General features: G+C 42.4%; 1 protein-coding gene across 11 annotated transcripts in view; it reads right to left on the bottom strand.

The window, feature by feature from the left end:
- The window catches only part of ADD1 (adducin 1), a 93105-nt gene that overhangs the window by 29420 nt on the left and 45820 nt on the right, over window positions 1-17865 (bottom strand). For 7 of the 11 annotated variants that reach the window (XM_027598962.1, XM_027598969.1, XM_027598961.2 and 4 more), the window contains 3 exons: window positions 15782-15996; window positions 10800-10962; window positions 1336-1487 (listed from right to left, as the gene is read on the bottom strand). In XM_027598962.1, the coding sequence (XP_027454763.1) occupies window positions 1336-1487; window positions 10800-10962; window positions 15782-15976 (510 nt within the window). In that variant the 5' untranslated portion in view covers window positions 15977-15996. Of the gene's footprint in view, window positions 1-1335; window positions 1488-10799; window positions 10963-15781; window positions 15997-17865 lie in introns of those variants that run through there. The other 4 variants (XM_027598965.1, XM_027598967.1, XM_027598970.1 and 1 more) reach the window with 1 other exon arrangement.

Here is a 17865-nt window from a genome sequence, read left to right as displayed (position 1 = left end):
ATATGCTGTGACACGCTGTGCTCATCTGCTAGGAGAACAGAGGTCAGGAGTTTCATGGACAGTAGAAAGAGCAGAGAAACACTAGTGAGCTTCTAAGTGAGACGTCCTACAGTGCCAAGCAGCATTGGGGGTCCATTTGAAATTGGGGCTGCAGTCTGAGGAGAAAGCCAACAGGCTGTGTCGAGTCTCCCTGCAGCAGGGTCTGGTGCTCAGAGGCAGGGAGGGATAGCACAGAATTGTCAAGGAGTGTCACGGACAGGATGCACCAAGCTGGACCAAATGGAGGAAAAATGGGCCAGTGGCTTGGGATGTAGAAAGGAAGAGCCACAAAGGCAGGACTTGTCTCACACAATGATAGAACCCCAGTTAGAACAACGCTTGGTACAGAATCAATATTTACAGCTGACACCCAATAAATATTTACTGCAAAAAGAAAACGGAAGTCCTGATAATGTTAAAAATAGCTAAAACTACAGGAGCTAAAGAAAAAACTATGAGAAATAGAAGACTTGGGTCAGAACAGGAAAGAAAACATCTTCATTCTTGGGTTTTTAGGCATAAAAAGAATTTCAGGAACTGCCTGTACACTAGCTCCCCCGTATCCGTGGAAGAGACATTCCAAGATCTCCAATGGATGCCTGAAACCACAGACATACCGACAATTCTACCAAACCAAACATACAGGTTTTCACCTATGCATACATACCTGTGATAAAGTCTAATTTACGAATGAGGCACAGCAAGAGATTAACAACAGTAACGAATGAATAATAAACTAGAATAAGTATAACAATACACTGCAATGAAAGTTGTGTGAATATGGTCTCTCTCTCTCTCTCTCTCTCTCTCTCTCAAAATGTCTTACTGCCCTGTGCTCACCCTTCTTCTTGTGATGATGTGAGGTGATCAAACGCCCCCGTGAGGAGATGCAGGAGGTGAGAGACGTGGGCGTGTGATGCAGCGAAAGGCTACTACTGACCTTCTGACGATACACTAGAAAGAAGGCCACGTGCTTCTAGACTGGCCGACTGCATGTTTAACTGAAGCTGCAGAAAGCGAAACACCAGGTAACAGGGGACCACTATACTTTGGTAAACACTCATTTATTAGGTTAGCATGCAAGAAAAGAGTTTTAAAGAACTACTGTCCTCATAATTTTTTATTCAAACTACGTAATTCTCAGATTATTATACTCTGCAGTCAGGAATGAGAAAGAAGGTGTTCCAAGATTTACTTCAGCTCAGTCAACTCCCCTCTCTTACTAAACGGGAAAAGGTGGTGCTAGACACGTAATATTCCATTTATCACTCAGTTACTACCCCATTTAATACTCACTGTGATATGATTGTAGATAAGCTGAGACCATCCAAAGAGATCTGCCAGCCGGTAAAAGGCTGCCAACTTACACCTCAATAATTTCTCCCCTTTGTCATAGGCGATCGAATCAGATCCTCTCAGGTCATTCACAGGGGTCACCATACCAAGACCTGAAATAGAAGAGAAACAAACTCAAACACTTACTACTTCTTATGAAACTTAAAACAAGTAATAATAATTCTGAGATATTAATCTTCCACACCAGGCCATGAAGTCTCAAAAACTTCAGACTATTTCATAAAGATCATGTTCCCCAACATAAATACAATTAAGCTAGAAATCAGGAACAAAACGGTAGCAAAATTTGTGGTATGCAACAAAGCAATGCTTAGAAGAAAACTTCTAGTAGTAAACATATATATTAGAAAAGAAGAGTTTTTTAAAAAATGATCTACATTTCACCTTATGAAACTAAAAAAAAAAGAAAACTAAATCCAAAAATAATAAAAAAAAAAAAAAGAATAAGAAGGATAAAAAGAGGTATCAATCAAACAGAAGAATAACAGAGGTGGGGCGCCTGGACGGTGCTGCCGGTTAGGCATCAGACTCTTGGTTTAGGCTCAGGTCATGATCTCAGGGACATGGGATACAGCCCGCACCGGGCTCCACGCTCAGGGGGTCTGCTGGAGATTCTCTTTCCCTCTCCCTCTGCCCACCCCCCCCCCACACACTTGCTCATGTTCTCTCTCTCTCTCAAAAATAAATAAATCTTTAAAAAAAGAAAAAGAACAGAAGAAAATGGATTTAATCTTGAGAAGATAAAAAACAAAATAATGAAATAAAAAGAAATGAAACATGAGGGGCGCCTGGGTGGCTCAGTCGTTAAGCGTCTGCCTTCGGCTCAGGTCGTGGTCCTGGGGTGCTGGGATCAAGCCCCACATCCAGCTCCCTGCTCCGCGGGAAGCTTGCTTCTCCCTTTCCCACCCCCGCCCCCAGCTTGTGTTCCCTCTCTCACTGTCTCTCTCCCTCTGTCAAAATAAATAAATAAAATCTTAAAAAAAAAAAAAGAAATGAAACATGAAATGAAATAAAACAAAATAAAATACACTTCTAGGCAGACTCAACAAAAGACGGCAGAGGTAGAAGTCACCAGTATGAAGCAATGGAGAGGGGACATCACTACATATCCTACAGACATTAAAAGAATATTAACAGGATAATATGAACTATATCAGAAAATGTTTTAACTTGCACAAAACAGACAAAATCCTAGAAAGACACAAGCTACCAAAGCTCACTCCAGAAGAAACAGACATCCTGAATAGCCCTCTTTCCATTAAGCTGAATTTGCAGTTAAAAATGTTTCCATAAAGAAAACTCCCTGCCCGAATGCAAGCTGCTGCAACCACTCTGGAAAACAGTATGGAGGTTCCTCAAAAAGGTGAATGTAGAGCTACCATACGATCCAGCAATTGCACTACTGGGTATTTACCACAAAGATACAAATGTAGGGATCCGAAGGGGTACGTGCACCCTGATGTTTATAGCAGCAATGTCCACAATAGCCAAACTGTGGAAAGAGCCAAGATGTCCATCGACAGATGAATGGATAAAGAAGATGTGGTATATATACACCATGGAATATTATGCAGCCATAAAAAGGAATGAGATCTTGCCATTTGCAACGACATGGATGGAACTGGGGGTGTTATGCTGAGTGAAATAAGTCAATCAGAGAAAGACATGTATCATATGACCTCACTGATATGAGGAATTCTTAATCTCAGGAAACACACTGAGGGTTGCTGGAGTGGTGGGGGGTGGGAGGGATGGGGTGGCTGGGTGATGGACACTGGGGAGGGTATGTGCTATGGTGAGCACTGTGAATTGTGCAAGACTGTTGAATCACAGATCTGTACTCTGAAACAAATAAGAAAAGAAAAGAGAAAAGAAAGAAAGAAAGAAAAAAAAGAGAAAAAAAAAGAAAACAAAAAAGAAAAAAAAGAAGAAGATAGCAGGAGGGGAAGAATGAAGGGGAGTAAATCGGAGGGGGAGACGAACCATGAGAGACGATGGACTCTGAAAAACAAACTGAGGGTTCTAGAGGGGAGGGGGTGGGGGGATGGGTTAGCCTGGTGATGGGTATTAAAGAGGGCACATTCTGCATGGAGCACTGGGTGTTATGCACAAACAATGACTCATGGAACACTACATCAAAAACTAATGATGTAATGTATGGTGATTAACATAACAATAAAAAAATTTAAAGAAAACTACCTGCCCAGGTGCTTGGGTGGCTCAGTGAGTAAAGTGTCCCACTCTTGATTTCAGCTCAGGCTGTGATCTTGGGGTTGTGGGATCGAGCCCCACATGGGGCTCTGTGCTCAGGATAGAGTCTGCTTCGTATTCTTTCCCCCTCCCTCACCCTCCCCCCTCAGCCTCTCTCCCCTCTCCAGGAGCTCCCTCACTCTAAAATAAATAAATAAATAAAATCTTTTCTAAGAAAAAGAAAACTCCAGGCCCAGGTGACATCAGCGTGAATTCTGCCACACGTTTAAGTAAAAAATAATACCAATTCTATACAAACTCTTCTCAAAAAGTTCTACACAAATTCTTCCAGAAACATGTTCAAATCCACCCTATTAGGCCCAACATTACCTTATCAAAACCATACAAAGACATTATGTTGCATGACATCACAAGAAAAAACAGACCAGTATCTCTCATGAACAGAGACTAAAAATTACTTAACAAAATTTTAGCAAATAGTCCAGCAATAAATAGAGTAACACATCATGATAGGAGTAAGAGGGGATTATCTCAGGCTACAAAATTGGTTCAGCATTCAAAAAGCAATAAATATAATTCACTATATTGAACTAAAAAAGAAAAACCATGGGATCATTTTAATAGATACAGGAAGAGAATTTCACAAAATTCAACATCCATTTAGGATAAAACCTCTCCACAAATTAGGAATAGAAGGTAATGTCCTCAACTTGATAAGGGACATCTACAAAAACCCTACCACTAACATGATGATGAAAGACTGAATGTTTTTCTCCCAAAATCAGGAAGTAGGCAAGGATGTATACTCTGGCATTCTTATTGAATACTACACTGGGGATTCTCACCCATGCAATAAGGCAAGAAAAAGGAAAACAAACAAGCAAAAACATACATACAGGAAAGGAAGGGGAAAAAAAAGTATTTGCATGACTCCTCATTACATGTTGCTAGATTTGAATCTTTCCTTGTTAATTATAAACTATCTTAAGCATACAGAAAAATATAGAGAATAATATAAAAACCACCTATTATCTTGATTTAACATAGGTCAACCACCTACTTTAGATCTTTAATTCTTAAAAATTGCTTTTTAGAAGAGTTTCAGAAGATGGTAGCAGTGACAGTATAGTTTTTGAATCTTACTAAATCTCTATCCCAGCCCTACACAAAAAAATTAGCTAGACCAACTAAGATATCAAAGCCAAAAACCTAAGGATGATATCTACAACACTAGGTCATAAGGTAGACCCACGAAACTGAAAATATAATTGGGTAGGATTGATATAGACAGAGTGTAGGACATCAGCATCTCTGTAGGAGGAAGCAGAGGGAATCATGGGCCATTTGCCAAACTCCCAAAAGAACCATCAGGAACTTACTACAAAGCTCAGAGGGCCAATTTGAGAACAGCAGCTGAAACCAAGAGTTCTGCACACTTAAATCCTTAAAAATTATCTAAACTAGCCATTTAAAATTGATTTTCAGGACAAAGTCTCACACTAAGAAATTTGTGGTAATTAGGAACCAAACCGACTAGCACAGAACTATAAAGAAAACAGGCGAAGAGTCCAGATAAAAGCAAGGAAGGGGAACAGAACGCAATTGCTTCGATAAACTGCCATATTTTGTAGCACCTCACAAAAACAACAGAAGAGGGGGCGCCTGGGTGGCTCAGTTGGTTAAGCGACTGCCTTCGGCTCGGGTCATGATCCTGGAGTCCCTGGATCGAGTCCCGCATCGGGCTCCCTGCTCGGCAGGGAGTCTGCTTCTCCCTCTGACCCTCTTCCCTCTTGTGCTATCTTTCATTCTCTCTCTCTCAAATAAATAAATAAAATCTTTTAAAAAAAAAAACAAAACAACAGAAGAGGGAGCTCTAGAGCCATGACATTAGAAAAGCTTTCCTGAACCAGAATCCTCCAAGAAAACTAATTTCACGTAATAATGAACAGAAAGGGGTGCCTGGGTGGCTCAGTCGTTAAGCATCTGCCTCCGGCTCAGGTCATGATCCCAGGGTCCTGGCACTGAGCTCCACCACTGGGCTCCGTGCTCAGTGGGCAGTCTGCTTGTCCTTCACCCTCTCCTTCTGCCCCTCTCTCCCTGTTTGTGCTCTCTCTCTAAAATAAATAAATAAAACTCTTTAAAAAAAGAACAGAAAAATATCATGATCAAATACCATACAAAAATTATTTCAAGAAAAAAGAACAGAATCACATCCCTACAGATAGAAAGACATGTCCACAAAACAGATGAAAACTATAACCTGTTATTTCATAACATGGTAAAGAAAGGTATTAAGAAAATAATAAAAGATAGGGAAAAACATTTAATATAATTGGAAAAACTCAGAAATGAGGGCTAGAACATAAAAGGAATTAGATATAAATGAAAATATAATTTTAAAAATAAATACTAAACTCAAAGTAGGAGAAAAGAATGTGAAAAGGAGAATTTTTTTTAAATCATAAAGAAATGAAGCAATAAACTGAACTTGAGAACAAGCGACAGTTAAAGACAAAGAAACTCCAACACGCACACAACAGCGTTAGGGCAGTAGGAAACAAAGGGGGGCAGGATAAACACTAAAAGCCAATTCAATGTTGCTATAACACAAAAGATCTGGAAGAGCATGTCATCTGAGAAAATTAACCAGGATGACTGATGCTAAGACATATTCTGGTAAAACTGCTGGTCTCTAAAGAAAAAGCAAAGTACTCTGAACATCCAGGAAAAGAGACCAAGTCACCTACATGGAAAGATTATCTTCAATTTCAATAGCAATGCTTTGAGCCAGAAGAAAATTAATTATCTATTTAAAATACATAAAATAGGAAATGTGAGTCCAGGGTCTAACTAACCAAACCAAATTCACATTGCCACATAAAGGCCACAGCATGCAAGAACTCAGAGTATTGTTTCCACAAGCATCTACTGAGAAGGCTACAAAAGGCACTTCAAACAACCAAAATGACTAGGGGTACACTGATACGAGGATGGTGCTGAGCATTAAATATATATTTATTACAGAATGAAATTATTAATTATAATACTAAATGAGTGTTATAGAGTGTTATAAGAGGGAGGTCATATTGTGTAATGGTTATATGCTCTGACAACATATAATGTAACTATTTTCAATCATGAAGAGAGAACACATTATTGGTAGAGTATTGCTACTGTGTGTGATGTACGGGAAAAACAAATGAGTGATTATGTAATATTCTGGTTTTGTTATATTCCCGTTGTCCTTAAAAACCAGAATTCTTATTGTGGAAGAGAGGAATGTAAATGTTAGAAGAGATCAGGTAAAAACCCCTTAGTACTGAATTTTAATTGGAATTATGAGTATAATTCCACTATATACTTAAAATTCCAATGTGCCAACAATACGCCATATAATTCACAAGGTAATATATTTCCTAGTTCTATCCACTAAAAAGGCCTAGAAAGAATGACTAACCCAGTAGCAATGAGTATTCCCTAGTACCCAGACTAATTTCCATTTCCCACAAAAACAAATAAAGATTTCTTTTTGAAATGGCCAATTCCAGACCTGGGGCAGGAAATATACTCAATGACAGCCTAGAACATCTCTTCACAGGGGATGGCTTGGAAAGTCAAAGACTAGTAGGCTCAGGAGTCAACTTGGAGGGACTTCCACTGATCAGAAAGGATAACTGAACACATTAAATATACTGAAATCTATGAGTCCAAAATAATACTAAAAAATAATAATTGGTCATCTTAGAAACAATGACAGGAAACCAACTTATTTTGAAAAGGGTATATATAAACCGTACCACTGGGTAACCAAAAAAAGTTGAGAGGAAGCTCCTTTTCTTGTGTGCATACCTAATTTTTTTTTAAGGTTTTATTTATTTGAGAAAGAGAGGAAAAGCAAGAGAGAGAGAGTGCACACTAGCGGGGGAGGGGCAGAGGGAGAGGAGAAACGGGCTCCCTGCTCAGCTGGGAGGTTCCCCTCGAACATGCAATGAGTGATAGGGAAGGGGGTGGCCCCTTTCCAGCTATGCCCCATTTCCAGGGAAGTTTCTCTTTATAGAAATATTCTAGTTAATAAATACAAAGGAGGAACGATAGCATTAAAACATCACCATCTTGGACCCTTTATTAAGTTAATGGACCTACATATTGAGCATCAATGGCTGCTAAGAATGCAAAAAGAACAACCAGACTATGTACCTGACAGAACACAGAACCACCCACAAAGAGGCTTTGCCAAAAAACTGAATCCAAACACAATCAAGCATCTAGATCCAACTACCAACTTACTGTAAATACAGAAGACAAAAGAACATATTAGCAGTACCATGGAGATGGAATCAGCAAAATTCAGACCATAGCAAATTCTACAGGTCAACAAACCCATTTTATTTTTTTTTAAAGATTTTATTTATTTTTTTGTCAGAGAGATAGAGAAAGAACACAAGCAGGGGGAGCGGCAGGCAGAGGGAGAAGCAGGCTCCCTGCTGAGCAAGGAGCCCGAAGCAGGACTTGATCCCAGGACTCTGGGATCATGACCTGAGCTGAAGGCAGACATTTAATCGACTAAGCCACCCAGGAGTCCCTCTTTATTTTTTTTTTAAGATTTATTTATTTATTTGAGAGACAGAGAGAGAGAGAGAGAGAGAGACAGCAAGTGTGAGAGGGGGGAGGGGCAGAGGGAGAGAGAGTCCCAAGCATCTCCTCACTGAGCAAGGAGCCCGATGATGCCGGGCTCAATCTCACAGTTCTGAGATCATGACCTGAGCCGAAATCAAGAGTCGAACATTCAACTGACCTAGCCACCCAGGCACTCCTCCTCCTTACACATTAACTTTAAAGAAAAAGGGTTTGGGGCGCCTGGGTGGCTTACTCGGTTTGGCCTTGGACTCTAGGCTTCAGCTCAGGTCATGATCTCCGGGTGGTGAGACTCAGCCCTACATTAGGCTCTGTGCTCAGCAGGGAGTCTGCTTGAGATTCTCTCCCTCCTCCTCCCTCTCCCTCCTCCCTCTGCCCCCACATGCGTACCCGCCCCTCTCTAAAAATAAATAAATGTTAAAAAAAAAAAAAAGAGAAGAGAAAATGTAAGGAGGGAAAAAAAAGAGAGATAAAGGGTTAAACTGTGGCCTGGAAAAAGCTAAAGAGATAGTACTAAAAAAAGACAAAAACTAAACCCTAATATTTAGGGATGACCATTTGGGTAACGAAACCATGAAGAAAAGCAAGGCAGTAGTTACAAGTCAAGATGGAGGTTCCTGGGATGCCTAGCTGGTTCAGTTGGTGCAACGTGTAACTCTTGATCTCCAGGTTGTGAGTTTGAACCCCACGTTGGGTGTAGAGATTACTTAAAAATAAAATTAATGGATCTACGTATTGTGTATCAATGGCTGCTAACAACGCCTGGGTGGCTCAGTCCATTAAGCATCTGACTTCAGCTCAGGTGATGATCTCACAGTCCTGGGATCGAGCCCCGCACTGTCGGGCTCCCTGCTCAGTGGGGAGCCTGCTTCTCCCTCTGCCCCTCCACCTGCTCATGCTCTCTCTCTCTCTAATAAATAAATAAAATCTATTAAAAATAAATAAATTTGGGGCGCCTGGGTGGCTCAGTCGGTTACGTGTCCGCCTTCGGCACAGGTCATGATCCCGGGGTCCTGGGATCGAGCCCTGCATCAGGCTCCCCGCTCAGCAGGAAGCCTGCTTCTCCCTCTCCCACTCCCCCTGGTTGTGCTCCCTCTCACAGTGTCTCCTTCTGTCAAATGAATAAAGAAAATCTTTTTTAACAAATAAATAAAAATAAAAAATAAATTTTTAAAGTAAAATAAAATCTTTTAAAAAGATAGCATTTCCTTCCGAGAGGATGATAGGGGAGAAGCAAGCAATCAATACCCTTAATTTCTTTCTTAACCTGGGTGGGAGTTATGAAGGTGTACACCTTAATATCATTGGCAAGTTACATATCATTTGTTCTATGCCATCTATATATATTTTACAACAAAGGTTGTAATAATTTGTTTTTAAAATTTGTATCTTGAAGAAACATACTATTAGATATAATTAAAATTAGATATCTTCCTCTTTTTTTGGTGTGGCATTACTGCCATAAAATTTCCTTTTCTCTAATTAGAAGACAATATGCAAGTAAATACATTACATCATCCTGTTATCTAATTCATACAAAACAGCACTGGAATCCATTAAGAATCGTGTGACCATAAGAAAACCTGATTACAGTTTGACTTGAGAGTAAAAGTTTGAGCTAGTAAATGAAACGTTATTCTTCATCACTTGCTGGACATTAACAATGCATCACTCTGGTGGGTCTCAGTCAACTTCTAAGAATACCATGGAACTGACAGGGAAATAGCAAATGCCTGGTGACCTAACAGAAACCACTGGCATATGCTGGCCCATCAGAAGCTGACTATCCAACTGCAACTGTCAGATATCAGTCCAGGACACAGTACACAGTAGGTCAGAGCGGCTACCCTGGGTTCACCCTGTCATGTTAACATTTACAAATTCAACAGCCATGGCAAAGCTCCTCCACCTCTGCACAGCTAACCATTATCTGCTCATGTTCACCCATCCAACATTCTCCCCCCGGCTTGCTTTTGGAAATTCTATGTTTCTCACCCACTTGCAAGCAGCAGTAAGGAATGGTAGACAGATGCTGGCCTGGCTGAAATAAGTACAGGCAAAATTAATGTGCTACTCCACAAGCACTGTTTCTGATTAATTTTAGTTCACAAAGGGTCTGAGAAGCCATACAAAAAGTCATCGGCCTGAGAAAAAACAGTCTTGTTGGCTCATAAAAAAGGGAGCCATCTCGGCGCATCTGGCTCAGTGGGTGAAGCGTCGGCCTCTGGCTCAGGTCATGATCCCAGGGTCCCGGGATCAAGTCCCGTGTCGGGCTCCCTGCTCAGCAGGAAGTTGCTTCTCCCGCTCCCTCTCTCCCTCTGTGCGCATGCTCTCTCTCTCTCAAATAAAATCTTTAAGAAAAAATAAAAAATTTTTAAAAAGGGAGCCCTCTACACTGAAGACATTTTCAGACTTACAGCCTTTCACTATAACTAAACATTAATTTTCAAAAAACTCAATTCTATGTATTACAATGTAAACTATCTATTTCACACGAGAACAGGAAATGTAAGCCTACAAAATGACGGAATGTATACACAGAGTCAGGAACTACTCACTCATGTTCAAGGCCGCCATCCCCCCTTGTGGAGCTGCGGGATAGACGTTCGGTACGTTCGCGGTCATGAAGTCTGCGATTTGCTGTAGTGCCAACAGGCCTGTGGGGTTCTTCCCCTTCTTAAATTGTTCCTGTATCATTGATTCCAACTCTTCACAGAAAGCCTAATAAAAGGCAAATTAAAACAGTGAGATGCTACTTCCCCTCCACGCCTTGGGAAGACAGAGGTAACTATCACACAGACTGCCTTTTTGTTTGTTTTCATCCAGGGCTAGAAAAGTAAATGGATATTCTCATATATTACTACTTGGAGCATCAACTGCTACATTATTTCTAGAAAGTAATGTAAACAATACAAAAGCTTAAAAATCTGAACAGTCATTCTATCGCTAATGATCTTTCCGAAAGAAATAATCAGGGATATGTTAAAAGATGAATTCATATGGATGTTCATTCCAGCAGGACTGACAAAAGGGAAAGCAGGTAACAGTCGACATATGAAACTGTGGAAAACTGATTACACACACACGGATCCACCTTACGATGGAATTCTATGCACACGGTCAACATGAAAGGCTGAGAAAAACTAAATGACATAAAATTGCTCTTAATATATTTTTGATTGTGAAATGGTTCGAAATCAACAGAATCAGTGTTTTGTAAGAGTGAATACGTATCTAAACATAGAAGACTAAAGTAAATACATCCAAATGTTCACTACAATTATCTTAGTAATGGAATTATTAGCAATTTTCATGTTCTTTTCTTCAAAATAGTTTTTTTAAAATAGATTCTCTTAGTTACTTTTTAAAAGTTGAAAAAGAGATCCTAAAACAATCATCCTTTATCAAATAATCCCAATTTTTTTAAAAAGATCCTAAATTAGGCAAAAGGATTAAGTTGTGTTGATGGTAATTTAATATAAAGTCACTACTGAAACAACAGAAGTTAATTTATAGCTTTGCTTTCCCAAACCGCATGGAAGTAATTTTTCACATATCCTATAAAGAAATATCTTACCAAATAAATACTATTTAATATGAAAGTGTGAGCTCACTGAATGAACGTCCACATCTAATTATAAACACTCTGAGGGTTTCTGGATGATTCTATATTAAACTGCTAAGTTTTTCACTGCTTGAATGAAAAGCTGAAAAGATATAATGCCCAGGGACAGTCCAAGCATAGCTATCACTTGTAGGAAGCAACACACGTATGACATTTAATACAATGGTGTAAAAGAACGTAAGGAACGAGAGCTGCCGGAGGAGCCCATTTACCATATGACAAATGTCACAGATCATTATTCTGTGGGAGTCAAGGAGGGAGGAGAAAGATGACAGGGGCTTTGACTGCCAAGAAGAAGTCAATCAACAAAACAGTTACTCAGCCATCTTTGTTACCAACACCAAAGGCAATGATACAGACAGATATGCAGACACAGGATAAAGGGGTACAGACAGATGCAGAGAGCCCCACTGAAGGTCAAAGAGCACGCTGGGCACACAGGATGCAACAGTTGCATAAAACGAGCCCCATCCTCACGGGCCCTCAATCTGAAAAATCAAACCATCTATTTCCACGGTTTCCAAATCTACAGATGCACCTATGGGAAGCTCAATTTAACATGCATGTACCATGTATGTACACCACACCACAACTCAGCACATGTACGTAAGTATGAGGTGCTGTTCTAGGCACCAAAGACACACGCAGCTAGAAAAAATGGTCCTTGCCGTCACAGAACGTAAAGCTTAGCATGTAACACGCAAAAAGAAAACCAGGGTGCAAGAAACCCTCCGTATCCACAGCATCCCTGACGACCTACATGTGCTGAGTAAGGAGCTGAGTATAGCAGTGGCCACTGAGCGTCTGGAGCCACCGGCCAGTGACCCTGCGTGCTACCTTGATGCCAACTCCCGATGGCTAAACAGCCACACCCTCATCTCTCAGCTAACTGCCTGCCTCGCCTCCAATGACCCTGTCCTTCAACTCACCCGGGCATCCCACGTGCATGAGCATGTCCTGGACATGCTCTTGCCTAGTAAACTGTGCCCCAAGCATGGGTTCCCCAAATACCCCCTCCTAGCATCCAGCTCACGATTTCTTCAACTCCATCGTGACCCCAACACCTGTCCACCATCCCTTACCTTACCTGCGTCCTGACCTCCCTCACCCAGCTTAAAGCCTTGGTTTAACATTATAATCATTCCCTTGCTCACACCTGCAACTCTCTACCATTTCACCTGGCAAAAACCCCAACCCTGGTTAAATTCAACCCTTCACTCTTTCTACTCATGCGGCTGAAAGTGGCTGCAGCAGGGGGAAGGGGGACGAGGAGACCATGCTGTGTCATCTCACTATAAATTCATGACCCTAACCTGAGTGTGCCCTTCACACTAACCCAAGGACAGTCCATCCCCTCACCCACTCTCACACTTTCTCTCTCCTCACACCTCCCTGGGCCCGTTCTCAGCAGGTGACCCCACTTATGATTCCCTGAGAACACAGGATCAGCCTGAAGAAAACTCTCTCAGGCTCCCTCCAGCATCTTTCCAACCATCAGCATCTGTGCCCACAGGGTGGGCTTTCTCACTGCCTGCAGTGGCTCAACTCTTATGCTCCTAAAACCAAGAACCCAGCACCAGTACCTTACTAGGAAGCAATCCCAGGCTTTCTGGTCTTTCAGCTTATCATTCAGATCCGTGACCACTGATGCTGACTATGTGTATCCTAGACGACCTGTGGATGGGGGCCTGTACAGCACCCACACACACTCGGTGCCGTAAGCTGACTTTCTGCACTCTAGCCCCAGTGATGTTTACTTCGTTTCCTGTGGCTTTTACATAGGAAACTGCTCAAGCCAAAACTCTAGATGTTCCCTGATTTCTTTCTTTCCTCTTACCTCTTCCTTGCCACCCATCAGCAAGTTCTACTGATCCTACCCTCAAAATTAAAATTCAGAATTTTACTGCAACCTCCTGCTTGGAAGACAGCTTTCTCTCTTGCCCCATACAGTACTTTTTCTTTCTTTTCTTTTTTTTTTTTAAGTAGGCTCCACACCCAAAGTGGGGCTTGAACTCACAACCCTGAGATTAACAGTCACATACTCTACAGACCGAGCCAGCCAGGCATCCCTACAGTACTCTTTCTACACCAAACCCAGAATGAGTTCTTTAAAAACTAAATCGCGCCAGGGGCACCTGGGTGGCTCAGTAAGTTAAACATCTGACTCTTGATTTCAGCTCAGGTCATGATCTCAGGGTCGTGAGACTGAGCCCCAAGTCTGGCTCCAGCTGGGTGTGGAGCCTGCTTAAGATTCTCTTGCTCACGCTGCGCCCCCCACCCCTACCCTCTGCTCACACGCTCTCTCTAAGAAAATAAAATAAAACTGAATAGCACTATTCCTGTCTGCAGCCCCCTGATGACTTTACTCTGAATGCAAAACAAACTCCTGACCGGAGTCTACAGAGCCTTCCAGGACCTGCCCCCTCCCTGACGCCTCCTGTGCTCAGACCACACTGGTGCCTTCTGACTCTCCAAGCCCATCCAGCTCATCCCTAAACTAGGGATTTCACTAGCTGCCCCTCAACTGGAACACTGCTCCCCCCCATCCCTGCAGGGCCGGCTCCTTCCTCCGCTCATTCAGATTCAGGTGAAACCTCCCTTCCTCAGAGAGGCCGGTTCCACCACCACTCAATCTAATCACCCCACTGCTTCCTGCACTGAGCTTCTGTTTGTTGTTTCTTGTTACACCTCCTTCGAGGAGGGTGTAAGTCTGAGACTTGGCCCAGGTGCTTACACAGGTGTTATACACATGTCGGAATTCACCAAGCTGTACACCTAAGATCTGCATACATTCCTCCTAAGTTATACGTCCACAATGTGCAGAGTAATAATAACCAAACAAAACCTATTACAGTCAGAGGGCTATTATGTGTCCTGTTCACTGCTAACTCTCCAGGTTCTCTGAACAGCGTATAAAAGATAATCAAACATTAAAAAAAATTCAATGAGGGCGCCTGGGTGGCTCAGTCGGTTAAGCGACTGCCTTTGGCTCAGGTCATGATCCTGGAGTCCCGGGATCGAGTCCCGCATCGGGCTCCCTGCTCAGCGAGGAGCCTGCTTCTCCCTCTAACCCTCCCCCCTTTCGTGTACTCTCTCTCTCTCGCACTCTCTCAAAATAAATAAATCTTAAAAAATAAATAAATAAATAAATTCAATGAATATCTGCCAAATGACACCCCGAAGTTTTTAAGGGAACAAAACAAGATTAGAAGGGAAAAAAAGAATAAAGCACATCCAAGGGCAGCAGCACCAACATGAGGAGCGATGGAGACAGAACTTCTTTACGTCAGGACGCAAACAGAAGACAGCGGGCATGCTCGTGGCTTAAAGTGCTCGTGTCACAGGCGCCTGGGGGGCTCAGTCATTCAGCATCTGCCTTCGGCTCAGGTCGGTTGTGATCCCACAGTCCTGGAATCGAGCCCCACGTCGGGCTCCCTGCTCAGTGCGGAGTCTGCTTCTCCCTCTGCCTCTGCCCCTCCCCCTGCTCTTGCTCTCTCTCTGTCTCTCTCTCTCAAATGAATAAACAAAATCTTAAAAAAAAAAAAGAAGTGCTGGTGTCACTAAAGGTAAAACCAATCAATGAGGTCCTGTTAGCACCTACTAAGTGCCTGGCACCAAGCGAGTCAGTCTGGAGGGAAGAGTTATTTTTAAAGGGTCCCAAAATAAAGAGACTCTCTGGAGAAGTAGTGAGAGGGTAAAAAGGAGAAGCAAGCACCTCCTCTCCTTTATGACACTGAAGATCTCTCATTTATTCTGCCTGATAACTTGAACTGAACAGAATTCTTCCCATGCATATACACACGAGGCGGGACTTCCAAGGTGGGAATGCAGGAACTCTGGCACACACAAGAGAGCTAAGAGCTGAAGTATCAGAGAAGGAAGAAGACCCCTGTACGGAGAGAAGGTTTCTCTTACAGGACTCTGCAGGATCATGGACACCCTCTTCTTCTGCTCCATCATATTGAAGTCCTGGCGAAGGTCCGGTGCCATGTTCCTCTCTCGCAAATACTCTGGATTGTTCTCGTCCACCCTGTCGAAGTACCGCTCCTTGTGAGGGGCTGTGGTTGGGGGTGGTGAGGTCACCACGGCAGCCCGAGTGTCACCATTCATTGCACACTCTTTCTTGGTTCCTACAGAATCAAAATACAAGAAAGTCTTGTGTTTGAATCAATGTCCAATAGCATTTCATCACAAGCACATCAGCCTGACAAACACAATCTTCAGCGTGAGAACATTATGAGTGACTAGTCAGAGCCATGACGTGCGAGGCTTCTTTGTGACCTCGGAGGCACATGGCTCATCAGCCATCTCCCACCCTTCTACTGACCAATGGCATTTTTCATCCTCGCCATTGTTCTTGGGCAGACAACAGGAGAACAAGCTCACAAAGCTTTTATGTCCTCTGTCAAACTGAAAAAGAACTAGGTACTGAAATTTTTTTTAAAAATTTTATTTATTTATTTGTCAGAGAGAGAGAAGACACGAGCAGGGGAAGTGGCAGAAGCAGAAGGAGAACCAGGCTCTCCGCTGAGCAGGGAGCCCCACGTGGGACTCGATCCCAGGACCCCAGGATCATGACCTGAGCCGAAGGCAGGCGCTTAACCGACTGAGCCATCCAGGCGCCCCAAAATACTGAATTTTGACAAGATAGTTTAAGTCATGATGCTGTCCCAGACAGACAGGACCTACCAACAGCAACACAATTCATTTCTGGAGAAATCTGATTTATGTTATTTTCCCAAAAATGTGTCAGTAGTGATTCTGCAAAGGATTCTCCAAGCAGATCAGTAAGAAAGCTGCTGCTCCCGGGGCACGTGGGTGGCTCAGTCGTTAAGTGTCTGCCTTCGGCTCAGGTCATGATCCCAGGGTCCTGGGATCAAGCCCTGCATCAGGCTCCCTGCTCAGCGGGAAGCCTGCTTCTCCCTCTCCCACTCCCCCTGCTTGTGTTCCCTCTCTCACTGTCAAATAAATAAACAAAATCTTTAAAAAAAAAAAAAAAGAAAGCAGCTGCTCCCACATCTGTATTCATGCAGACAGGAAATGCTCCTCATCAGATCCTTTTCAGTTGAAAGAACAGCAGGTACTGAAAATGTCAACACGCCCTAATTTGTGACTAACCTAAAAGATGCCCAAATGATTCAAATTTAAAGGTCTGTTATTATGGCTACTTACACTCTTTTTAATCCCACTCTTTTATTTGAAATGATGTTCAAATACTAAATTATATTCATCGTTAACTACTAAATCTCTAAAGAGCATCCTTCACTAAGCATACAGAGTTTCATTTCTATTGCTGACAGCTCTAACTACATACATGAAGTATATACTGAGCATCTATTACATCTCGCCACTGGGCCAGGCACAAAAAGTGATCAGACACTGTGCTCACCTTGGGGAAGTTGGGCTCACGGACTCAGTGAGAAGGGAAGGGGGTCGGTTCAGAAGTGATCAGCACAGAGGCCGCAGCTAAGGCCGGAGAGGAGAGAAGCTGGCTAGCAGAACAGGGAGGGAGAAGGAGCAGAACCAGCACCTGGGGCAGTGCCCCACACTTAGCAGTATACAAATAAACACTTTTTGAATCAATTAAGAACAAGAAGGGAAGGATGAAGAGACAAGGTGAGAGAGACTCAGGAGCCACACGCAGAGTTGTAATGGTGAGTGGACGACAAGTTCCTCAGGCCACACAGGGTGAGCAAGGAAGAGATTTTAAAGAGTTGATTAAATGAGCAACTCGAACGGAATCAGTGCCCTTTCTTTACACGGCACATAAAAATTCATTCCAGATGGGGCACAGGCCTAAACAGAACAGCAAAATCTATAAAATTCTTAGAAGAAGACACAGGAGTAAATCTACGAGACTTCGGGTCAGGCACAGTTTTATGTGACATCAAGAGGACAAGCAACAGGAAGAAAAAGAAAAGATAAATTGCACTTCCTCAAAATTAAAAATGTCTGTGCTTAAAGGACACATAAGTAAAGAGACAGCTACAGAATGGGAG

This window comes from Zalophus californianus, chromosome 2, assembly GCF_009762305.2.
Source record: "Zalophus californianus isolate mZalCal1 chromosome 2, mZalCal1.pri.v2, whole genome shotgun sequence".
Lineage (NCBI taxonomy): Eukaryota > Metazoa > Chordata > Mammalia > Carnivora > Otariidae > Zalophus > Zalophus californianus.
This window is presented reverse-complemented; position numbering and strand designations above follow the sequence as displayed.